This window comes from Brassica rapa, chromosome A03 (assembly GCF_000309985.2).
Source record: "Brassica rapa cultivar Chiifu-401-42 chromosome A03, CAAS_Brap_v3.01, whole genome shotgun sequence".
NCBI classification, from domain to species: domain Eukaryota; kingdom Viridiplantae; phylum Streptophyta; class Magnoliopsida; order Brassicales; family Brassicaceae; genus Brassica; species Brassica rapa.
Genome location: NC_024797.2, coordinates 32,402,922 through 32,429,565, shown reverse-complemented (window position 1 = coordinate 32,429,565; position 26,644 = coordinate 32,402,922). Strand labels below are relative to the sequence as shown.

General features: G+C 31.2%; 1 protein-coding gene and 2 long non-coding RNA genes across 4 annotated transcripts; 1 reads left to right on the top strand and 2 right to left on the bottom strand.

Moving 5' to 3' along the window:
• Nucleotides 1-3,762: 3,762 nt before the first annotated feature.
• LOC103862549 lies at nucleotides 3,763-16,635 on the bottom strand. Of its 2 annotated transcripts, XR_004456655.1 has the most exons (3): nucleotides 15,607-16,635; nucleotides 10,315-15,526; nucleotides 3,763-10,210 (listed from the first exon to the last, which is right to left on the bottom strand). It is a non-coding gene; the product is annotated as an uncharacterized LOC103862549 (long non-coding RNA). The 2 variants fall into 2 exon arrangements; XR_004456654.1 differs by having other exon boundaries at nucleotides 10,315-16,617.
• Nucleotides 16,636-17,387: 752 nt separating this feature from the next.
• LOC103862548 (LOB domain-containing protein 39) lies at nucleotides 17,388-19,761 on the top strand. Its single transcript, XM_009140248.3, has 2 exons — nucleotides 17,388-18,801; nucleotides 18,979-19,761. Exons 1-2 carry the CDS (start codon nucleotides 18,618-18,620, stop codon nucleotides 19,491-19,493), a joined length of 699 nt encoding a protein of 232 aa, XP_009138496.1. The 5' UTR covers nucleotides 17,388-18,617; the 3' UTR covers nucleotides 19,494-19,761.
• A 3,572-nt stretch (nucleotides 19,762-23,333) lies between these two features.
• On the bottom strand, nucleotides 23,334-26,173 carry LOC117132812. The gene is made up of 2 exons (XR_004456409.1): nucleotides 23,699-26,173; nucleotides 23,334-23,644 (listed from the first exon to the last, which is right to left on the bottom strand). It is a non-coding gene; the product is annotated as an uncharacterized LOC117132812 (long non-coding RNA).
• Between the last annotated feature and the right edge of the window lie 471 nt (nucleotides 26,174-26,644).

Sequence of the window (26,644 nt, the reverse complement as noted above, 5' to 3'; positions counted from 1 at the left end):
ACATTCTAGGTACTTTGGGTATTCGGAGTCCAACAGAGATCCGCAGGTCCAAAAAAATCTAATAGGTACTTTTTCCAATCCCGAACCTCAACCTGTATTTCGTATTGGTTTGGTTCGTTTGTCAAATTTGGATAAAATTTTCATACTTAAGAGTTACATAAGAGTGTATATAAAAAATCTCAAATAAACTTATTCATAAGTTATATAATTTTAAACAAATTTTTGTATTCAATATAATATGACTTTATAACATAATAATACACAATATATTCAAAATACTATCTCATATCAAACTTCGTATATAACCCATAAACTCCACGCTTTCGAAGCGCATATCAAAATCTAGTACAAATTAAAAGTTATTTAGCCAATCACAAAATAGAATACAAAATATAATTGATTACACAGTTTTTGATAAAAAGTTGAAAAGTGAATTGATATATAAAAACATTATCTATTTTGAAAGGGAAATACCCATGGATAGCACTAAAAAAGTTTTGGTCACAAATATAGACTCTAAGAATCAAAATGACCAAAATGTTTCATTAAAGAGGTAAATATACATTTATACTTCTAGGGTTAACTAATCCAAATTTAAGAGTTTATAGTTAAGAGGTGGGGATTTGGGATCGAGGTTTAAAATTTTATAAAATAAAAAAATAAATATTAAAAATTTGAAAATAAAAATTTTAAAAATAGTTTCAAAAAATATTTTCGAACTACAAAGAGAAAATTTGAAAAAAATAAAAAAATTCAGAAATTTTTTTTTATAAAAAAGTTTGAATTTGAAAACATATAATCTAAAAGTATATAAAAATTACTCTTTTAAAAAAAATTATTTTTTTTTTAATTTTTTTTTTATTTATCAACGTTATTAGAATCTTTTTACCTATTATGAAACATTTTGGTCACTTTACTCCTTGTGGTATATTTTTGATACCAAAACTTAAAAATTATCTATTTATGAGAATTTTCTATTTTGAAACATCAAAAACTCATTAAAACAGTTAGATTGAAACAGAGGGAATATCATTTTGCAACTAGTATTGTTCGCATATAGAATTTATAGATTTGGAAATCATCATCAAACAATTACTCTTTTCGTACCCGAAAATAAGATATTTTAGATTTTTTACTTATTCTACAAAGATATATTTTCTATATGTTTAAGGTAGTTTTTTATACTTTTAAGAAATAATAAATGAAAATATTTGAATTGATTAAATTTCATTGGTGAAAAGTTATTGAAAAGTGTATAATAAAAAAAATTATAAATATTTATTAAATTTTTAATAAGCATGAATACTTTAGAAATCTTACTTTCAGCGACAGAGGAATTGTCGCTGAAATATTTGATAACATTTGCTGCAGATTCATGATTATCCTTGAAATAGTGCTAGTTCCGATAACACTCAAATAACCTTCTTTGGCTGTATAAACTAAATACTCCAAAAATAGAGTGGGAAATTGAGTATGAACAAAAAATAAAAAATCTTTTCATTTATAGAGTAATCACTTTTTTGTTTCTTCACTACTCTATTTTTTACTCCATTTTGCAGTAAATTATGGAGTGGGGATGGAAATGTTCTTACTATACTCTAGACGACAATTTTTTTTAAAAAAAAAGCTCTTTTTCAAAAAAAAAATATTTTGTTTTTTTTTTCACTCGTAAGAAATTTCAAAATATAAAATATAGGTTATGCACTCATTGTTAACGTTTTGTTGTTATATAGCTAAAATGAGATAATTATTCTTGTGTTGGGTTCCGTTCCAGACAATTTTATTATATCAGAGCATTTCAAAAAGTATTCTATTTTTTACTCTAAAATAAAATAAGACTCTCGAGCTATGATGAACTGAGACGACTCTTCTCCTTGCTTAGAAAGCGGGAACGAAAAAGAGCTGGTTGCTTTGCTAGGGGGTTAAAGACATTCGGAAATGACGTCAGCAGATAAGCTGATAGACGAGAAAAAGAAAGAGCTCTGCCAAGTACAAGGCTAACAAGAATGCCCAAGATTTAGCTGAGGGAAATCAGTGCGCTTCTTTTCATCTTTGTTACTTAGCGGAGAGAATTGAGTTGGTCATTGCTTTGGGGCATCTAAGCGCACCCAGATCTGCAGCCTCGCTTCCAACCGCATCTTAGCTACCAGAGTCATTGAATACGACAATAAATATATTTTAAATATATTGTATTGTTCATTCTATAATTGAGTGAAAATAAGTTTATTCTATAAAATATTGCTAAATGATTCAATCTTATTATAAAATTATTTTATTTCAAAAAAAAAAAAAAATCATTGGAAATGGTTTTATATCAATTTTTTGTGGTAACTTATATATATATATATATATCATTTTCGATTTTGACAAAAGTTCATACATCGTCATAAATATTGACACTTATCATAAAGGCATAATCGCAATTAGAAAGACGTAACGGTGCGTTATTTCAGGCAATTGTTTCCATCTCACCAAACTTTACAATTTATGATAATAATATCATTATACGTATAACGTATTTCATGCATTCTATGTCTTGTTACGAGTCAAGATATGATTTATTGTGTTAAGATGAAAGACTTTTCTTAATTAATTGTGCGATGGTTAAACGAACGACGTGGGTCGTTCAAGACATATATAGTTAAACGAACGACGTGGGTCGTTCAAGACAATGGACCACATCGTATATAGTATGACTCAAGTGTCGAGCAATTAGCAGACAAATTATTTTTGGTTTGTGAAAATTAACTTGTCTACAATTCAACACATAATTATATAACTGTGCAAATGAGAATAACCCTAACAAGTAGACAAATAATAAGAAAACATATAAATTATAAGACAAATTTCTCGAAAACACCAAGTGAGACGATGTTGTTACATCATATCCCTGTCCATCTCTAGCTATAATAATAAATATAAGTTCGATGTCCATACGGTTTTATTAAAATTTAACCCTAGTTTAATTACATAACATACTTTTGCATTTGACAAAGGACAGCTATTATTGTAGGACCGGTGCAATACAATTCGCATTCAAATATATTTTCATGTTTTTTTGGACATTCCGAGATAATATCTTTAGATTTGTTTGACAGTATTTAGAACAGGTCCATCGCGCATGTCTTTATGAGTGAGCATTTTATGCATTTGTAGGTTCTCTTTATGCGTCGCGAACTTACCATTATATATAGCTCAGTAAACTCATGGATCGATTGAAACGATAACACGCAATAAGTATTTGAAGCGGTGCCGCTATTATATTCATTGTGGTTGCTAAAATACAAACATTAGTACGAGACAAAATAGGCGAAATGTTGAATGATATACTAATCTGGCTTCACGAAGAAACTTCGAGTCTTTGTTTTAAAGTTCGAGTAAGAAAGATATGTAGTTTACTTTCATGAATATATAGCATCAAAAAAGATTTAATCGGGTTGTTCGGTTTAGGCTTGGAATGGCAATAGTTTTATAAATAGAGTTTGTTTTTCTTTGGTTTTGCTATTCGATTTTGAGTTTTTTTTATTATTATTACGGTTTCAAATTTTTTAACTTAAAACAATCATCTGTTTATTTACTACATTTTCGAAATGACATGATAATTTTCTTATTGTTCTGGTTTTAGTCGTTGTTTAAAATGTTAACAAACACTGAAATGGTACATAAGTTTTACAATTTTAGAAAAATAAAAGATATTAGAGCACGATTAACCCGGATTTTTAATTTGAGGTTCTTAACTCATGATTTGACATTTTTTAAAAAATATTTTTTGGCTAGGATCCGATTCTTATATCTCTTCTTTAAGAAACGGTTCTTAGATTTTCTTAATTAAAAACTAAACTAAAAACCGCACCTTAAGAATCCGGATTAATCATGGTCTTAGAGCATTTCCAATAGTAAACTTCATTTTTTTTTTCAAAATATGAAGATTTTCAAAACATGAAGAAGCATGTTCTCCAATGGTTTGCTTTATTTTTTTCTTCAAAAAGGAATATTCCAAGTATATATTTTCTGTTTTATCATTATTTATCAAAAAATCTTTTACTTTTACTAGTTTACTAATTTTACCTAGATATTTTATTTTAACAATATTTCACCACAATTGCTAATTAATATTAAATAAACATTATCATACAATATAATTAGTACACATCTCTAATAGTATCGCTTGTTATTAACACCTAGGAAGAAGGAAATAAAAAACTATTGGAGAAATTAAAGAAAACAATCGCACAAAGATAACAATATTTGGAGATTCAAAACAAGAATTATGCTTTGAAGAAGTTAAAAGAAGAAAACAAAATTTTATTTCGTGATTTGAACTCCATATAAGATCCTAACGTTCGTGCATACATTCAGTCTGACCAAAATCGAATTTTAATAGAAATGAGTTAACAACAACAAGCTCAACAGCCTTCTCAAGCAACCACTTTATTTGGACAATATTTTAACAATTTTAGTGAATCTGAAAATAATTTACCAGATTATTAAGTGTTAGTTTATGATGTACTAAGTTTTTTTTATATATTTTAGATTGATGTTTATCAAGTCTTTGAGTTTCTATATTATTTATGTAACTGTTTTTCATCTAAATATTAGTTAAAAAAACATGTTTCTAGTATATTTAATATTTTAAATTGATTGAATAAAAATAATAATAAAAACTTTAAAAGTAAGTTGGTAATATTAGTTTTTATAGTTTATTTAAGTAAAAACTAAAAACAAGTTAAAGTTGAGAGACCAATTTGTAATTAAAAAATGTATTTTCAAAAAACAAAGAAATGAAGAAATGAATAAAAAAATACCAATGAAGTAAAAAATAATGCATATGCTTCGAATGTTTACAACCGCTCCGCCTTGCACCGTATTTAATATTAACAAAAATCTCTACATATATCATATATCTATACGTTCTTATAACTGTTAAAACTGCACCGCAATTGAACCGCTTGTCCCGCACCGCTCAAACCGCAATCACCATTCGGAGCCTAAAAGTGAAAAATGAAGTACTTAGACCATCTCCAACCCACCTCTATAATAGAGATTTCTAAAATAGAGAAAAAAATAAAGATGGTGTTTTTGCTCCAATGTGTTCTTCTATAATAGAGGAATGCTATATTTGCCTCCATAAATAGAGGAATCCAATTTTTTCCTCTATATTTAGGAGAAAAAATAGCATTCTTCTATTTATGGAGGCAAATATAGCATTCCTCTATTATAGAAGAACACATTGGAGCAAAAACACCATTTCTATTTTTTTTTCTATTTTAGAGATCTCTATTATAGAAATGGGTTGGAGATGCTCTTAATAAGCAGCAAGTAAGGTAGCTGAGTTATTGCCATTTGTTTTGTTGGGATATCAAAATTGTTGAGCCTACTTGATTAGGGATAAAAATTAATAAATAAACTCATATTCAAATATACTGGAGCTATTTCTCATGCAAGTTGACCCACAATCCAAAATATAACTAAAATCTGACTAATTGATAAGATTAGATTTAACTAGTGGATGGAGACTCGGAGTGGCTTGAGGGAGTGACGTGGGGTTGTTAAACGATATTTAGAATTATGCATTTTTTGTCGAATCCGAAATTGTTAATACGTGCCATTGCTGAACTGTTACGTGATTAGCTACACGAGGAAATAATACATCAACTTAATCTAAATAAGTTTGGGAAAATGGTCATTTAAACCACCGATTTTCATATTTGGTTAAAGAAATGCATAAATTTTTTCTTGAACTATTTAAAACACCAACTTAACTTGAATTATCACTTTAAACCTCAAATTAATTTGACTAAACTAAATTAAAGTTGACGTTAACTTAGGTAACTGATTGATTAGACGGATTAATCGCCGTCTCTAATCTTTGTTAAGTCTAAACAATGTCGTTTTAAATTTTATTTAAAAATTGTATGTGAAAGGAATCAAACCTGATTAAGAGTTTAAGCACACACTAATTAACTTAATGTGCCAACAATACCACAATCGAATGGTATGTCAAGCTTTATACGCATGTTGAATAAATGTTTACTAAGCTTACTAGATCAGCTCTCGCCTTGCTCATTGTAAGAAACGAAGTTCAATTAGAATGTTTATAAGATGAGAATTAGCTATGGCTTTTATCAATCAATCCTATGACAAGTTCTAGGTAGTTAATCTAGAGACATACATTAATGAACAATTCTAATGATGATTATCACAACTCAGCAATCTATAGTTGGGGCTAATCCCTCCTAACCTATTTAAACTCTAAAATATAACAAGAGAACTACTCAGACATAGCTAAACAATTCATAACAATGGTTAGATATAAAAACTGCATAGAATAGATAAGATAAATATCAATGGAGTTTCAATCACAAATTATAATTTTGGATCTTCTCTCCTATCTATCAGTAAACAATAAAACACAAAGAAGAACACAAAACAAAAGCACACTTTACCTCTAACATGGCGGCAAAGCTTATATAATTAGGGTAAAATTTGTCAGGAGCAATCTTGTAAAATTGTGAAATCTTAGGCTTCAAGTCGGCTGTGACCAAACGGGCTTCTGCGCGCTTCGCTATCGATCGACACCATAACTTGTGTATCGATTAATCTAGCTCTCTAATATCGACCGATTATGGATTTTAATTGTCATTTTGGTTGCTTGCTCCAAATATCTTCAAAATACTCTAATATAAATGATTATTTTCCTAAATAAGCTTATAAAACAATATACTTGAGAGTTAAGACCAGTCAAAACCTGTAGAAGTAAGTCAGACCAAAGTTTTTGTTTTACCGACTTATGTCGGACAGAATAAAATGACAATAGCATCCTTTGTATATATATCTCTTGAAAATATGTGTTGAAAAAAATGTAAATCCATCTGTGAACGTTGAGGGCACAAAGAGGCCGGGCAGAGACACAATTCAAACATTTAATTCACACTAGCGTATATTCCCAACTTATAACAATGTTTTTCTTTTGTGGTTTTTATGGTTATGAAATAAATTTACATTTTTGTCAGGTATGGGTCTTATGCTTGGGGAGATCACCAAGATTATCTACATGTTGCCTATCTATATCCTGAAACAAAAATCTTAATCTACGTTTAAGTTCATGTATTTATACCAAAATATGTCAATATGCATAGATATACACATACGAAGATAATATATTATAAATCTTTTTGTTGGGCAATATATATTTTAAATCTAGAAATTTGATTTCTATTTGATGTAGCGGATACATATACATACTGATTGTGTTTATATCAATATTACGAACGCAACTTTGCATAAAATTTCGGAAAAAAAAAATAAGATGTCAAGTTTATAAACACTTTTTAATGCAAAAGATTGATAAGTTTCCAAAAAAAAAGATTGATAGTAAACAAAATAATTTATGCTCGGACAGGTGATAACAATTCGAATTAACTATAAGAGCATGTTGGTCACTTTTATATATAGATATGTCTGATAAAGACAGGATGTTCCAAGAATTACCACGAGCTTTCGTCTAAGACTTTTTAGGCATTAAGTTTTTTTTTTTTTTTTGGTGAAGCAGGCATTTAGTTTTATATTGCGATTATGTATTAAAAGTGTAAATATAGGAGTATGTGTAAGAGTGCATTATGATAGGGAGAATGGTGGTTGATAATTAAAAGTGCTTGAAATGACATTTCATACAGAATCACGATGTTTGTGGCAGGAACAATCAGAGATCTGCTATATAAGAAAATCAAAGATTTGTATAACTTTTTTTCTCCAATATGTACCGGTGATTATCTATTCAATTTATATATGGAGAAACAAAGTCTGTCTATCAAATTTGGCTCTGAATCTGTCTTAAAAAGAAGAAAATCTTAATTTGCCTTTGGAATATTTTATGCTCCGAGGTGAATTGTAATCAAATAGGAAATTATAAAACAAATCTGGTTTAATTCTGACCTTTATAAGATCTTGGCCAAATAAACATTATACTTTATCATGAAACTATCGAATTATTAATACGGTGGTGTATTTACTTTCTCTTGGTTTTGCATCATAGAGTTATATATATTCTTTTTTGAACAAAAAGGAGAGTTATATATACTTTGTTTTTATGTGCTTGTGTGTGTTATTTTGGTTTGCCAATAACATTTCATTTGTTATGTTTTTAACCACTAAACCTGAAAATAACTTATAGTAAATTCTGTATTATATCCTTTCCAAATGAATGTTTATATATAACAATTAAACAAGTAGAAGAATGACATTGTTTTCCTCAGAGCTAAAAATAAAAAGGAATTCATAAGTTTAAATAAACAAACATTCATGGGAAAAAATCTAAATTTCAGATAAATAATTTTTTTTTGAATTTGAAAAATAAAAATAACGTTGTACCTGAAATTATACACAATAACGTATGAAAAATTGGACTTTGTGTAGTTTTAAAAAAAAAAATCTTATTTGAGTGAAGAAGCAAATAGTCAAAGGAACAAGATGGGACTTCTGCTTGCAGATGCAGGTTTCTTGTTTCGGTGCCTCTTGGCTGTAACTCTGAGCTCCCCTCGTTTTCTTATTCCAGATTCATATTATTGTACGTCAAACATAACTTGTCTAAATACTTATAGTCTTGGCACCATTGTACACTCTTAAAAAAAGTTTTAAAAATAAAAGAACAGCCATCAAAATTAAAACAAAAATAGTTTCAATGCTAAAAACTCTGAGACCGTTTACACGGATAGAGAATCAAAGAATATCAAAGAACTTGAACCCTGACATTTTACCAAAAAAAAAACTTGAACCCTGACAACATTTTAAAATATGAATCCTAATCCCCCAATATTATTTTGAGCAGAAACCGAAATCAACTCTCAGCACGAAGTTATATTGCAACGGAAATCAATACTGCGTAGTTTTCAAAAAAGCAAATAAATCAATACTGCATAGATAAACAAAAACTGCTTAAGCCGTTCTAGTTATAATTGCTAGTGATATATGAACCAGTAAATATGTAAAATATATATCACTATATAGAATATTCTTTCAGAATAGTGCTTGTACTGGCAGTCGTACAAATGCCAAGACATGAATATAATATTTCTTCGACTTGTCTTTCGATACGGATGATAAAAGAGAAAGACATGGAGAGTTGTCTACTGAGCACTGACGATAAGAATTGAAGTAATATATCAATCTAATCGCTGGCTTGGTGACTCTCGTCTTGTCAAATCAAAACCCATTCCATCATCATATCATTATCATAATCATCATCCACACACATTTACGCATGCATGTGAGAAATGAGCAGACGACACAAGTAACCTCGATGCCTATTCTCCCGTGAAAATGTTTGGTCTCTTTCTATTACATGTCGCAACCCTGTTTTTGGTGGAGAGATATACATGAAATCTTGATTAACATTAATTATTGTTAAAAAATCTATTTTTTTTTCTTTTTGCTAACTTTTGGTGCATTTAAATTAAAAAGTGGCAAGAGTTGCATTACAAAACTCTGATATAATCCCATGATTAGAATCTAAAGTGAATGTTGATAGAGTATGTCCTTAGTGAAGCCCATCAAAATGAAGCCCATAGTGGCGAAGTCCAACAGTTGGAGAAAATGATCGTATGGTGGTGATTACGGCCAGTTCGTCGAGAAACGTCAATGCAGGAGAGTTTAAGAGAACCAAATTTGCATGACTCTGCTTGAGAAATCTGGATTGGAATCTCTGAGAGATGATACTTTGTTAAAAATTCTTGATGTAGGGTAAGATCTTAGCACGGCCGCATGGACCGTCAATGATTTATTTATGATAAATTAGCAAGGCCTTTGAACAACAATCTTCTTGAGAAATTCAAATTTTAATCTTAATCACATTAATCTTGTGACAAAAAAAAAGAAGAAATCAAATTAGTCAAATGCAAAGTTTTAGTCTGATACGATTTAGATACTATCACGCAACGCATTGCAACTGAATCCTCATACATGGTAAAAATGAAAGCATCGTACAACACTATACCACTGCAAATACAAGGCTAACTATCACTTACATTCCCTTAGAGGCATCACTTAATTAGTTGTTGGTAGGTTTGCAAGTGTTCGTCGATGCACAGCTTCACATAATATTAGAGACTTACCATCACGTTCTTCTAATTGTTTTTTTCTTTTCATTCCATATTCTCCTGAGTTCTTCTGATGGTGCAGTGCCAATGGGTGTGTCAAACCCGGAAACCGTACTCTAAAACATGATGATATTGATATTAGTAGTGTGAGCTTCATAAAGAAAACAAAGGCATATGTTCAGTTCCCATCAGCAAAGACGAGGTCTGTTATTATTCTCACCAGGAATGTGAGGAGAGTAGGTCCACTCTCGTCGAGGGATTAGGTCTAGCCGCCAGAGAGATAATTGTACGAACGACAGAACTATAAAAGCTGTAGTAGTATTTTGGATAAGTATGCCACAACAGAAGCGACAAAAACAGCCTTAAAGAATATCATCCTCCTGTATATTAAATGAAAAGTCAATTAAGTAATTTTTTGTTTAGTTATCAATGATAGAGAGAGTTTAAGAAAGGATCAAGATAAAAAAGGGCTGGTTCGTCAAAAGTCCGGTTCCTTCGAAATGTTATAACTTGATTGGTTAAGAGATTTTCAATTATTTTAATTTGATTTAAAATAAAAAGTAAGTCTAAAACTAATTAGTGTCACTTACCAAATAATCTAAATGATATTACAAATAATAATTTATGGTAACTAATTTTTTAAATTATAGAAAGTGTAATAATGTTTGATTAATTTCTATTGTATCTATATACAACATAAAATAATTAATAGAACACAATTTATCGAAATCAATATAATGATTTAATAATTTTTAATATAAAACACTATATTTGCATAGTATTATAATAAGTATTAATTAATGTATTACAATGTCCATATATGTCTTATAAGACTTTTACTAAAAAAATTATAAAATTATTTATCATGGCTTACAAAATTATTTTATCATAATTTTAAATTGTTTATAAGAATTTATAAGACATTTACGAAAAATATAAATACGCATATATAGTAAACGAAAAATCACTTAAGTGACTTTGGCTTACAAGTCGATCATTTGTGAAGTCTTAAGAAATTTTTTATAATTTTCTTGGTTGATAATTTTTAATTTTATTTATTTTAGTTTAGTTTGGACGGTGAATTAATAGAACACAATTTATAGAAATCCATATAATGATTTCATATTCATATAAAAATATAATCATATATTTTATTATTATTAATCTCTTATATTGTTCATATATGCTTTATAAATAATTAGGTTTTGAAGATTAGCCGAATTATATTGAACGGAACATGTGAGAACTTTGATTAAAAAATATTTTTCATTTAAATAAATTAATTTAGTGAATAAGGTAATACTATGATTGAAACGAATTATAGCACTACAAAAAAATAGTCATTTAACATCACTTAATTTAAATATTTGCATTAGTTTTAAATGATGTAAAAGAATTTTACATCGCTTAGATAAATGACTCGGAAATTGATGATTCAAATGATTTTCATCATTATATAGATAAATGATACAAAAATAATTAATATTTATGTCATTAATTGTAAGTGATACTAATATGCATCAATTATACAAAATGATACCAAAATTAAATCAGTTTTTCTGAATGATGTAAGTATTAACATCAATTGAAACAACTGATTTTAATTATTTATTAATAACTGAAATTAAATTAATATCAAAACATCAAAATTATTTTAATATTTTATTGTTTATAATTACGTTTTATTTTTTTATTTGTACATAATTGACGTTAAATAATATCAGTGGATAAATAAATTAAATATTCATTAATTTTTAATTGAAATACAATAAATCTTACGAAGAAGAAAAAAACTAAAGAACAAATATAGAGAGAAACATTAAACAAGATGGAAGAAGAGGAATTCAAAGAACCATAGAAAATATTTGTAAAACAGTTAGGTGAAATTTACCATAAAGAGCTTCATGCGTCCATCAATCGAAATTCTTCTTCTTTTTATCCTCATTCCTTGTATCTATGTTTTTATCTCTAATGTCTCTGTTTATGGTGTGAAAATGAATCGATTTAGCAGTGAAGTGGAGGAGATTCATCAGAAAATTCTTCATCAACTGCTATTTCTTTAGAGTTTTACTTACTTTTAGATTTTGAGTAGACGCATCTCTCTTATGTCTTGAGACGTTCTGTTTCCTAACAAAGAAAAACCATTCTACCAAAAATATGTAAGTATAATTTTTCAACAAATGAAAAAAAAAGATGAAGAAGAAAAAAAGAAAGATATACTTCTTCAGAAAATTTTCCCCGAATCTAAATAGCAACCCTGCATAAGAACAATACCCATCATTATGACTCATAAGACAAGAAAGTTTGAGAAACTAAAAGAGGAAGAAGAACCCCTGAATGAGCATTCACAACAAAAAGACGAAGATGCTTAATTTTTGAAGTGAAGAGTTATAAAAGAAATTAAAGCTCCAATTAAATTAAAGCTATAAGAATAGTAACTACTTCCGTAATCTTTGGATTTTGAAGTGTGAGATATTTTTGTAATCGTTCAAGTAAATTGTTTTTTTTTTAAGTTTTGTAGTGGTATTAACTGATGCAAAATTTAAATAAAAGAACATCATTTTAACTTAATTGACGTTAAAGAAAAACACAGTTATATATTTTTTTCGCATCAATTTTTATTGATGTGAATTTTATATCATATTAATAAGTGATGCTAACCAAAAATAATAATTACATCAATGATTTAATTGATATAAATGTATAGAATCATATCATTTTTGTTTAAATGATACAAATTAATAAAGTTTATATCATTTTATTGAAATGATGTCGAATTAGTTAATTATACTATCAATTATTAGAACTGATTTAAAATTATATATATATGTGTATCATTTACAAATAAGTGATTTAAAATAACATCATTTATTTATGTGATTCCATTTAAGTGATACAATACATACCTTTTTTTGTAGTGTAAGATGGATTTTTGGTTTATTTATTTTATAATATGTATTAAAAAATAAGAATAGGAGAAGTAAATATGATATTTACATATATAATTTCATAAACATTTGTTATTACTAAACATTTATCAGATATTTTTGCATCAAATTTATGGAAATTTTTCGAAATTTTATACTTAATGTATATTTTTATACAATATTTATATCCGCGAATTCGCGGACAACCACCTAGTGTCTAATTAATCATAAAGCAAAAAGATACGCAGGCAGATTTTCTTTATGACCATTAGAAGAAAAAAAAAGAAGCTACAAAATAAAGTATAATTTTCTTTGAAAATTGGAGTGATGCAATGGCTACTTTATATGAAATCACGATTATTCTTCCAAAATTGTATTTGTATTTGGACTAGCTAGTTTCATTAAATTATGATTCGTTTGCATGTTGTATTTATAAGCGAATAAACCTAAGTTTACCTTTAAGTAGTAGTTTGAGACTAATTCCGACAAAGAGTGGAACATGATGTGAGCTAAAATTTCTCTAATTAGGTCAAAATTCTTGGAAAATTCGCCACTGAGCCATTTGCATAAGCAACGCACTTTTTTTTGTCCCAAAAAAAAAACAGTTTTCTAAATTGAATATACTCCAAAGAGAAGAACCTTTGAACATGGCGAAGGGTCAATAACGGCTTTTGTAGACTTGTAGTTCCAACTCCAAGAGATTGGAGAAACTTATGTTGTCGTAAGTACGTAAAGTCAACTAATTACCAATGAATTTACAATAAACTTAACGGCCTTTTTATAGTTCGTGTACTTATAAATTCTGTTTTCATGCATATGGACACACATGAGTTTGTGGAAGACGACGAGGTCATGACTCATGGACACCGCGCTCCTCTCTAGTTATCAATTATTTTTTATATATCTCCAAAGTGATTGGAGGAACATGAAAGTAACTAGATCGATGCAAGTCAAAAGTGTTGAGCAATATTGTGGATATGTATGTAGACTCTCTTAGAACCTCGTAAACATTTTGTATATAATCGTCATGTGATTTTATTCTAATTATGTATATGCCATAATTAACGTCCCACTAAGTATAATATAAACATAACCCTTTCTCAATTAAAAAGCATCATAATGAACAAAATATCGAATTCTTGTAATTTTATTTTCGTATATTCTTTTGATACTTTTCTGTATTCTTATGAAAGTAATTTTCTGTAGCTAAATATTTTAATTTGATTTAAAATAAAAAGTAAGTCTAAAACTAATTAGTGTCATCGTGTACATATCTGTTGCACTATACATATGGTTCTTATTGATAATCATGGTGGACCTTAGTTTTTATCAAACTTTTGTGCCTAACGTTTAGTTTGTGTTTTACCATAAATCTAATGATGTAATATACGATTATTATCAATTTCAATAATAAGAATCAAGAATATACATGTGAAATGAGTTTTATGTTATTCAACATACATTCGAAGACAAGTCTGAACTCAATGATGCATGTACACTTTGAGGCAAATGTGAGGCAAAATGTACACATGTACACTATGAGGCAAATGTACACATGGACATCCTACTGAACGTTGTTGTAGAAAATTTAGAAATGAGTTTTGTTTAGATGGTTAAGAAACCGTTAACTATAGTTGGTCCAAGAATTCACTAATGTCATGATCCCTGTGAATGCAACAATTATTTTTGAAACGAGTCATCTCAAACTTTGAACTTCTCATGCAATTAAAAGTTTTTAAAAAGAAGAAGCAAAATGACATTTTGTTGGAACATCACAAAAACAGAAAATTGACCATGGAGTGTCCACTTGTATTTGTTTCTGAATCGAACAACAATGTAAACTGAAAATGTAATATATTAAAGTTACGTGTACACATGTACAATGGTTTTGATGTACACATTGATCAGTAACACTTGGCGGGTTGTGTACACTGTACATGAGCTCGTCTATAGACTTGGTTGATTCTCAATATTTCCCATCAAGAGGCCATAGGAAGATAGGAATCTTCTCTTCTACATGTTCATGTGGAGTTAACTAAATGGAAATAACAAAGGGAACAATGTCAATCTTTGTTCATACGCACGTCAACAACTTCTCTACCCATCCACGAAAACAAAACAAAAAATATCTATAATACACATATTTTTACAGACCAATTTGAAAAATCTCAAGAGTATCCAAACTTCTAACTTCCTCTCCACCTTAGCGACAATAACAAAATCTCGTCTTTATAAGGCTTACAAAATTTTTTAAAGTTGGATGAATAACGTTTGGTTCAAAATTAGAACAATGATTGGTTCAAAGTTTTAAAATTGACTATATGGAATACGTTGAGATTGCTAAGACTTTGTGAAATTTTCGTAGAGAAGAATCAGACTTTCAAGGAAACTTACAATGGGAAAAAGATGGTTCTTACCATATCAACTGCGGCAGCGTCAGAAGGATGGAGAGTGGTGGAGGAATATGGTGATAATCTGAGAAGCCGACGAAGGTGGGGGTTGGATCTGAAACAGAAAGCTATGTTATTGATGATTGATGTGGAGTAGATTCATTGCTGACCCAAAACAAATAAGAAATCACTCACTTTGCTTAGAGAGATCAATAGAAAGAGAGGATTTTGAATCTTATTCTAGGGTATAACGACTGACCCACTTCGCTGAGAATAGCGGTGGAGACGCCAGTGAAGAAAGGAGATGATGAAGAATGCCCATTACAATTTTCAGAAGAAATACGACGACAAAAAAAAGGAGATGATGAATGTGGCTGATTAATCTGAATCGTTAAAAGTTAAAGTACCAAAAGCAAATCCAGTGGCCAGGAAATGAAACAGAGATAAATCTTGTCAAAAGTATTAGATTTAATCTGAACCATTGAGTGGGAAGAGAGATGTGTGATGGAGGTTAATTCCCGCTAATATAATAGTTTGGTTACTCAGCTGGTTAGTTATGAAGTGACTAATCTATTTAGAAAGAAAGAAAGCAGTTAGAAGAAAGTGTCTTGGTAGAAGAAAGTGACTTATTGTGTTATAATAAACTTAAAACTGCCTTTGAGTGTAATTCTTTCTATATATAACCACACCACTTAAGCTGTTCTCTCTTCAGTTCTTTCTTTCTTTTGTCCTCTTGTGATTTACTTATTAGTTTCATTTTTTTTCTTTTGTATCAATAATGCTCTCCGAATAATTAAACCCTAAAAATATGTACTTACCACATAAAACATTTGAATCATCATATCAATTAACACACGATAACTTATAGTGAACAAATTCATTTTCTGAACTAACATCTAGTGAAAATACACCATAATTTCCCAAATCCAGGTGCACCTCATCGTCTCCTGACGAAGACATTTGCCTATTTCTTCAGTCAAGGAAAAAGGTTTATGTCTATTTCTTCTTTCTTTTAATCAAGTACAGGTTTGGCTCTTTTCTTTATAGTACTAAATGAATTAAAAAAGAAGAGAAGCACATCTTGAAGTGAGTATTTGATAAAATATTTTAAGAAAAGCGGGAAAAGTGCCAATTTCGACCATAACTATTTCAGTCGTGCCAAATACGACCCGAACAATTGATCAGTGCCAAATACGACCTCAACTCAATTATAATTCAAAAAAACTACCCGAACTTCTTAAAACGTGCCTAAATCTACATTGACTCTAACAGAAGTTAGTCAACCGTTAACAAGATAAAACGACGTCGTTTTGATATACGAGGAAAAGTGCCAATTTCGACCCCAACACTCTAAGTCGTGCCAAATAAGACCCGAACAAATGGTCAGTGCCAAAAATGACCTCAACTCAATTATAATTTAAGAAAAATTATCCAATTTTTCTAAAACGTGTCTAAATCTACATTAACTCTAACAGAAGTTAATCAACCTTTAACAAAGATAAGACGACGTTGTTTTGATATATGTATTTTTTTTTTAAAATATGTTCATTTCGGGACTCAAATCCGTGCTGGGATATCCTTTTAAAAGGGCACACTAACAACTAGACTAAAATAATTTTTTGAAATATTATTACAAATTGAAATTCTCCATTATATAAAATAATATTCTTCTTCATCTTATCCAATTTAAAACTTTGGTAATTGCTTTATATATTTTAGTTATTGTTTAATTTGTCTAATATTTTGTACAACATATCTTAGTGAAAGAAAGGTAAAAGGCCTCTTAACAGTTTTGAACAAAATATCAAAATATATAATATCAACTTTGGAAACTAAAAAAATTCCCACTTAATTTTAAAAATTAAAAATAATTTATATAAGAAAATTGTATAAATAAATTCAAAGTTTTAAGCATATTTAAGATCGTATAATAATAAATATTTTATTATTTATATTTTAGTAAGATATAATTTTATTAAAGATATGATAAATAAGAAAAACATGTTAATGTATTTATATAAATCAGAAAAAATTGTCACCAAAATTTTAAATTGGATAAGATGAAGAATAATAGTAGTTTATATAATTTCAAATTTGTAATAGTATTTAAAAAAATTACTTTTATCTAGTTGTTAGTGTGCCCATTTAAAAGGGTATCACAACATGGTTTGAGTTCCGGAATAAACATATTTTTTAAAAAAAAATAGATATATATATATATATGTATATATAAACGACGTCTTCTTATCTTGTTAACGGTTGACTAACTTCTGTTAGAGTCAATGTAGATTTATGCACCTTTTAAGAAGTTCAGGTAGTTTTTCTTAAATTATACTTAAGTTGAGGCCGGTTTTGGCACTGCCTATTTGTTCGGGTCCTATTTGGCACGACTGAGAGTGTTGGGGTCGAAATTGGCACTTTTCCTCGTATATCAAAACGACGTCGTTTTATCTTGTTAACGATTGACTAACTTTTGTTAGAGTCAATGTAGATTTAAGCACGTTTTAAGAAGTTCGGGTAGTTTTTTCGAATTATAATTGAGTTGAGATCGTATTTGGCACTGCTCAATTGTTCGGGTCGTATTTGGCACGACTGAAATAGTTGGGGTCGAAATTGGCACTTTTCCCTAAGAAAAGCAGAGAAAGTAACACGAGTCTGAGTCAGCGACAAGTGTTCGCGGAGAAACGGAAACGCTCTCTCTTCCCCAACGCCAATACCTTTGGAATCCTGACCCTCTCAAATGCTGTCCTTTCTTCTTATTTCGTTCCCACCTACTTTTTTAAAGTTATCTGTAAGAAAAATATTTAGATTATTTCATAACTGAGTTCTAAGTTATACAATTCCACTGGTTATTTGGATCATATCACCTGTTCTTGATCCACGTAAATACTTGAAGTTTTCAAAATTTTATTAAGTATACTCACTTTTTTTAGTGTCTTCTCTCTTTGCCATATACACAAAGGTTTACATTAAAATAGTGGGAAATAAAGGTTAAAGGAACAAAAAAGAAAACAAGTTGACACACTGTCTTTTAATTATTCACTGGCCTCTATAAATCCAGCCTAGCCTCTCTCCCCACTTCTTAAAACTCGTTTCTTCTTCTTCTATCAAATCAGATCAAACCCTATTTTCTTGCTCTCAAAATTTTGGATATATCTTCTCTTAAGTTCTGAAATTGTCTTTTTTTTTTTCTTGGGCCAAAAAAAATGAGTTGCAATGGATGTAGAGTTCTTCGAAAAGGTTGCAGCGAAACATGCATCCTTCGTCCTTGCTTCCAATGGATCGAATCCGCCGAGTCACAAGGCCACGCCACCTTGTTCGTCGCTAAATTCTTTGGCCGTGCCGGTCTCATGACTTTCATCTCCGCCGTACCTGAACTAAACCGCCCTGGTACTACTCTATATCTATATGTATTTTTTTCCCACGCACACTAACAAATTTAAATTTAGAATACAAACGTTCAACATCATTATTACAAACTGATTAGGGTGCAAGATCTTGTATTAGGTTTCAAGGGTTCGGTTCTTTAAACTTGAGATTGAGTTTTTGGTTTGTTTGTTTGGTCAGCTTTGTTTCAGTCCTTGTTGTTTGAAGCGTGTGGGAGGACGGTTAATCCGGTTAACGGAGCGGCTGGTCTGTTAGGGTCTGGAAACTGGCACGTGTGCCAAGCGGCGGTTGAAACTGTTCTTCGTGGTGGTACTTTAAGACCGATCTCAGATCTCCTCCCATCGCCCTCGTTGATCTCCTCCAATGACTCTACCGTGATCTGTACCGATATTGGCCGTTTCTCGACCTCAAGAACCAAGCTATCGACGTCGGATATGAAAGAACCTCCGGTTAACCGGAGACGGTCGAAGACCGAACGGTCTGAATCGGTTATAGATGTCCAGTTGAACCACAGGTTAGATCTAACCATTCCAGTTGTACCGGTTCCTTTACTTCCTCCAACGCCGTTTCGTAAGGTGGTCAACGGTGAACGTCCGGGAAGTCCATCGGAGGAGTCTGTAACGACGTCCTGCAGTGAAAATGGAATCATCGGCTATAACAAAAGAGAGAGAAAGTTGTTAAACCTTTTTGTTTAATTTAAAACCGACGACGCAAACTCTTCGCACTTAGTTTTTGAGGGTTCCTTTTAGGGTTTTATCGGTTGATTAATGATTTTCTATACCGAGAGAAATATGATAACTTTTTGGTGATACAGATGAGATGATAAATAATCTGCGGTTTGCTACTTTGTTTTTACACAGAAATATGATGATCCAACCTTATAAGTATGTTTTAGCCTTTTAGGTTTTTATTTTTACCAGCTAATTTGACAACATTTTGATATAATTAACAGGGGTATATTTTTGATGTTTTCTCCTTTTTATTTTAAAGTAGAACAACATTATATGAGAGAACAATAAGGAAACACGAGTTAATAAGACACAAATAACGATTTTTCTATGACACAATAACGATTTTTCTAAAAAAATAAAATATAAAAAAATAACTATTTTTCTACTATAGATTATAAATAGTGTATTAATTAAAGATTAATCTCAACTAATACATCATGCATAAATAAAGAAATTGAATTAATTTACATGCAACTACCTCCAAGGCTCCAACTTGCATTTCCAAAGTTTTGTGTACTCATTTATCATAGCATGAGGAGATGCTATTTCAAACCAGATAACCAATAAAATACTTCAAACAAAATATTTTTATTCTTATACATTATATCCCGTCCAACTTGGAAGTTTTTTAACAAAAAAAAAACTTGGAAGCTTTTTACCTTAAATTTTCACTATATGAGCCAGCTCATATGAAATATATATAAAGATTCTATACGACTAAAATCCTATGAAGAATGGACACTTGATTTGTAGAAGAAGCAAATCGGTATACGTGGTTTCCAGGGAATTCAAATTTCCAGGTGATACTACTTATTAGCAGGGGCGGATCTAGCAGTAAATTAAGATGGGGGCACATGACATTTTCACATTACATCTCACTTTCTAGATGGGGGCACTTTCATATTTCATACATATTACTAAAGGAAAAGTGAAATTTAGATGGGGGCACGTGACCCCGTTACGTTGGCCATGCGTCCGCCAATGCTAGTACAATGCTAGTTGCGAATAGTAAAAATATCAATAGATAGTTATCAGAGTTATTATTAAGTAAATGGTACAGCGAAAATTAGGTCTTCCCGGATAAGACGGCTTTTGGATATGCAAGGAGTCACTTCTCAGAAATAGATTAAAAAAAAGCTCTGTTTTTTTTTTCCCATCAAATTTTGATTTAATAAAAGGAAACGGGTCAAGCCCAACGGCCGAAGCCCAAGTACAAAAGTCCACTCTACTAATGGGCAACCAAAAATAAACAAAAGCCGAAGTCCAAATTAGCTACACCGGCCCAAAGCACAAACCCTCGAACCCAACACCGACAGGCTTTGGTACGCGTGCGTCGACGAGGCTGAAGCGAGAGACATGTGGAGATCCTGACCGTCAGTGCGCTACGCGTCGCTCTGCCTCGATCCAACCGTCTCCACCTCACCAAACCGCCGTACCCAACCGCTGAAACTCTCGTTTCGCCGGAGCTCTTAATCCCTTCAAGCTTCCACCGAAACCAAATCTCTTCTTCACCTTTCTGAAACTTTGTCGGAGAGCATCATCCTACTGTAGAGAGCTCATCCGACGGCGAAGCTACATAACCCTAGATATCACAAGTCGAGAACCTCTTCCGCTCCATGACCAGAGCCCATACTCGAGCAAACAATCAACCTCGAGAACCTGAAGCCAGCGACGTAAGGCTGACGGAGCCTTCACCTCCCGGGAACTTGAGCTGACGACGGCGAAGTGACTAAAACCGGCGGCGGCAGAGCTAACTTAGCCTCCAACTCCCGGAACCGAAGACACAAACATCTTCACCTCTCCGCTCCTTCCAAACCTCCGCGTTTTCACTCCAGTTACAGTAACACCACATTAGGTGGTTGGCCAGAGCTCAGGCAAGGTGGATGCCGTAAGAATCGAGGGTGAGACACAATCGGGAACTTTTCGCTGAAGGATGACGGTCTCCGGCGACAGCACGCACGCTCACGCGCCGGCCTTTCGCTGGAGATCTACTTTCTCTCTCTTTCTCTCTACTTTATCTCTAAAGTTGTGTTTTTGACATCCCGCTCTGTTTTTCTTTTTGCTCTGGTAAAAAGAATAGGCTATTTATTTCTTTACTGAAAATGATATATATGGCTTCGAATGTACCATATATCTATACGTTTTTATAACTGTTAAAACCGCACCGCAGTTGAACCGCTTGTCCCGCACCGTTCAATCCGCAGTTACCATTCAGAGCCTATATCTATCTATATGTTGTGAAATATTAGCTCATGATATAAATGATTATGTGTATACTTGTATTTATAGAGAAAGTAGAATCTATAATATAATGAGCCAGTTGAGTCTTTCCTCAGGTGACACATCAGCATTTTGGTAGGTCTTATTTTTAAAAGTGTATCATTGATGTATATGTAGATGACCTGAACATAATTGGAACTCAAAAGAAGGTTGATAATGCTCGAAGTCATATGAAAGAAGAGTTTGAAATGAAAGATCTCGGCAAGACAAAATTTTATCTTGGGCTCCAGATAGAGCATCTCCGAGAAAGAATAATTGTGCATCAATCAAATCATACGAAAAGGTTATTGAAACGCTTTCGTATAAATAAAGCAACTCTTTTGAGTACCCCAATGGTAAATAAATCTCTCGATGTTGAAAGAGATGTTTAAAAGATTCTGATACATCTCATTTCCTATTTATGGAAATTAGAATGGCGTCGAGAACATGTCAGTTCTCTCCAAGGTACGTATTGATTCAGAATTGGTGTATCCTAGAAACCCCAAGTTTGGTATGGTTTTGTAGATACATGCTATTTATAAAGTCAAATGTAAACCGGATATGCTTTTACAATTGGTAAAACCGCGATTACATAGAGTTTCGAGAAACAATCATGGGTTTCGACTTCTTCGAAGCATGTCGAGAATGTGTGTGGCTTAAGTCAACTAGTCAACACATACAATAAACAAACGAATAGCTAACCAGAAACGGCGACGAAAGTTTTTGAAGATAATTCGACGTGGGTCGCTCAACTCAAAGAAAGCCATAACTAGAGTGAAGTACATCCCTCCAAGATTTTTCTCATACATACGAGAACTCAAGAAAAATTAAGAAGTGGACATTGAGTATGTACGGTCATGCGACAATCCGGCTGACTTGTTCGCAAAATCTCTTCCGACTACAACATTCCAAAAACACGTTTATGGTATCGGAATGCGGTATTTGCGTGACAAGCCATATGACAATTTCTTTATAGAAACGCATGGACATATCACATTATTCATATATCCCTTTTTCAAGATATATTCACTTAAACAATTGTACCACGTGCGTCTGGATTGCTTTAATCCGTAAAGTGATCGCAGTAACTTGACCGAACAAATCTTCTTGGATTTTTCTTCCAATGCCCCTGGCATTTTCAATCACTCATGGAGTTTCATATATATATATATATCGTTATTCAACGATCCATATAAATATGCAGTCACAACGTCCATGAGATGCACCTCAAGATTTTTAGACGCCGTTAGGCTCATCAAAATTCTAAACATAATTGCATCCATTACCGGGGAATACGTTTTCTCAAAATCAATTCCCGGTCTCTGAGAAAATCTTTGGGCAACTACTCAGGTTTTATATCGTGTTACTTTTCTCACGAATACCCACTTATACTTAACAAGATTTATATTCTCAGGCGTTATGACTATAGGTCCAAAGATATTCCTTTTATTTAGGGAGAATAATTCAATTTGAATGGCCTTATGCCACTCTTTTCAATCATGTCTTTTTAACATTCCAAAATGGACCTTGGATCGGGATCATCACTTTTATGATCGATCTCTTTGGACAGAAAAGGAGAATTTTCTATCAACATCTTTTATCTTATAACTTTTCATCAAGGGTGTAGTTGATGGAAATCTCATACTTTTCTGTTTCCTTTTCGTCATCTGGATCATCTTTTTTTTTTTTTTTTTTCAGGGAGTATATCATGTCGCATCTGGATCATCTTTATTTGGTTCATCTTGACCTTTTTCATATATGCCTTCTTTCAGACACTTTTCAGTATCAAGTTCTTCTGGAACCTTTCCACTTATGCATTATTTCAGACATCTTATAATATCAGGTTCTTCTGGAACCTTACCATTTATGCCTTCTTTCAGACATCTTTCAGTATCAGGTTCTCTTTGAACCTTTCCACTTATGTCTTCTTTCAGATATTTTTCAGTATCAGGTTCTTCAGGAACCTTGCAACTTTTCTCAGCTAATTTCTTTTGGGGATTTTATCTCGAGAACCCGCTAGTCTCCCCTCTTTAACTGAACCCTAGGTTCATTTATTTTGTTACCATCACTTTGTTCTTTAGGAACATCAACTCTTGATCGAAGATTTCAGCGAGTATATCATGTCGTATCTGTGAACACATCTGGTATCTGGTTTGCAAATGCACAATTTTCTGAATTTCCAGCTCTCTTTGATCCGTAGGGGGATCAAGGTGTAACAACTACTATGTACACCATGTAATCTATTTAGGAATTTTTCAAATTCCTCCCCCTAATGCTGAAAATTCATCCTCATTAAAATGGTAATCGGCAAATCGTGCCGTAAACATATCACCAGTTACCAGTTCAAGATACCTTATACACGGTTTGTTCTAACTCTTCCAGAGTTTGATACATTCCCGAGAGCATCTTTAACTCTTCAGGGACTATTAAATATCAAGATGCAACTCAAGTCATTTTTGTCCTGCCACACATTTCAATATATTGCATCTATTTTAAATTTTCTCCAGTGACCTCGGAACAAGCCGTTTTTCATACCTCAAGGTCATCTTTCATTTCATTCTTTGGAGAACTATACCTTGGACTTTTGGTCCAAAAATCTCTCGTTTTTCTAACGAGCTTTATACCGAATTGATGGCCAATCAATTCACTCTACCGTCATACATAGAGGTAGATTCGTAATCCTTATTTATATAGCGCTTTTTTATTTTATCGTCGACAATCTATTTTCTCTTTGGTTCCATATTTTTATTCGTACTGATATGGTTAATCGAGATCTCTTTATCATCATCAATGATTTACCGAGGTACATGACTGTAATATTAACCATATCAACGGTCTCATCATGAAATTCATCCTCTATTCATATATTTGCTCTTTTTCGAGGATTTTTTGGAACCAAAATGGTCTATCACGTCTCAAGCGTGCCATAGACTCGTATATCATCCTTTTAGGACACATTTATATATCATCCTTTTAGGACACTTCTTATTGGAGCCTTTTCAGCTGGAAGATGAGATTTTATTATTTCATGCAAAATGTCTAGCAGACATTTTGTAAATAGATTATCCTACTTTTCATTGTAATCCATTTCACATATCTCATTCCATCAGCTTATCATATGTTTCTAGCAAACTTGCGAGCATATTTCTAATTATCCATATACTTATCCCTCTGGATTGTATATTTCTTTATTACATGCACAACTGCATGTTTATACCCGATCATGGGGATCATCTTACTTGAATTTAATTTATCAAGTTCTTTTTCAAGTGTGAACATAATTTTTCAATGTTCCACTCATTAGGATTCTTTAATTCTCCCCTCGAGATGATGACACTCGCAAGTTGCGATGGTTCTCAATGAAACTCCATTAACTGTGATGGTTGCGATGGTTCTCAATGGTGATGGTTTCGTTTTAAGATTAACCGTAGATGACGAAGTCAGATTGAATAAGACGATAAAACGCAGGTTGTGAGGAGAATACGTTGTTCAACTTTCTATGGGGGTATGCGAAGCCCAAAAAAAGGTAAATATAAAGGTCCATAATCAATATACATATAATATGAATATAAGCCCATCAGATTTTTCAGATAAACGAAGTGATGCGTTTTATACCGACAGACACGTGTCACGCCCACAATAAACGACTTTCCATGATGGATCCGACGTAGACGCATAGGAGTGAAGCAAACATCTTTATATATATATAGATACTAGTGGCATTCCGGCGCTACGCGCCGGGTTCATATATTTTATTTTTACATAAATTTACAATTTATTTTATGATCTTAGTAAATAGAATATATTCAAAATATAAAAATGAAACTATGTTGAAAGAGAATCATATTTTTTTTCGATCCATTTGATAGTGATTATCGACTATAGGGTATTAATTTATTTTAAAGTTGTTTAATTCAAAGTGGAATATCATAAGTGATTGTAACTAATTGATGCAATAAAAGTAGAATAAAAAACAGATGGTCGTAACAAAGTTAATTTAATTGAAATTTAAACATAAAATAAAGTTGATGTTTTATTTAGAGTACATATTTATATTGTTAAGTACCATGAACAGCATTTGAAATTTTATTTTATTTAAGTACCAAATAATACCTATGGGCGGGTGAGCAAATAATATAAAAATTATTTAAAGTTTAACAAACTTTTGAAATTTTAATTTATTTTAATTTAAAATAGTATTAATTTTTACTATTTGTTGTTTTCAAAAAAAAATTACTATCTATTTTATTATCCCATTTAGAGATTATATATTTGTTCGACCATTAATGCCTTTCATGAAAATGAATTTGCTTTAATTTTTTTTAATGTTTTTATATAATCTGACTATGATAATAAGAATAATATTTTGAAAAAAAAAACAATTGTAGTCGATTGTATTAGCTTATATTTTTTTATATGTTTGTTTTACCTTTATTTTATACATTTTTATTTAAACTGTTAGGGGGTGTTAGTGGGGATGAGATTTATAATGAGTCTAAATCTAGTGTTATTGGTTTATAGATTCTTATATTCTCATTAAAATCTATTGTTATTGGTTTGATGATTCTATAATTCTATACAAAATCATTTGTTATTCAAAAAGTTTAGATTTTAATGATTCTACAAATCTATTAAAGTAAGTGTTATTAGGAGTTGAATTCTTATCATTTTAACTCACAAATTAAGATTTTGAGAATACTACATGTTTACCTTGAATTCTTAGAATCATTACATTACTTTATTTTCATAGATTTTCACAATATACAAAATTCTCTACATCTCTTTCCAAATTTAACAAATCTCTCAACTTTTAAAATCAACAAACTCTATAAAAATCTAAGTCCCACTAACACCCC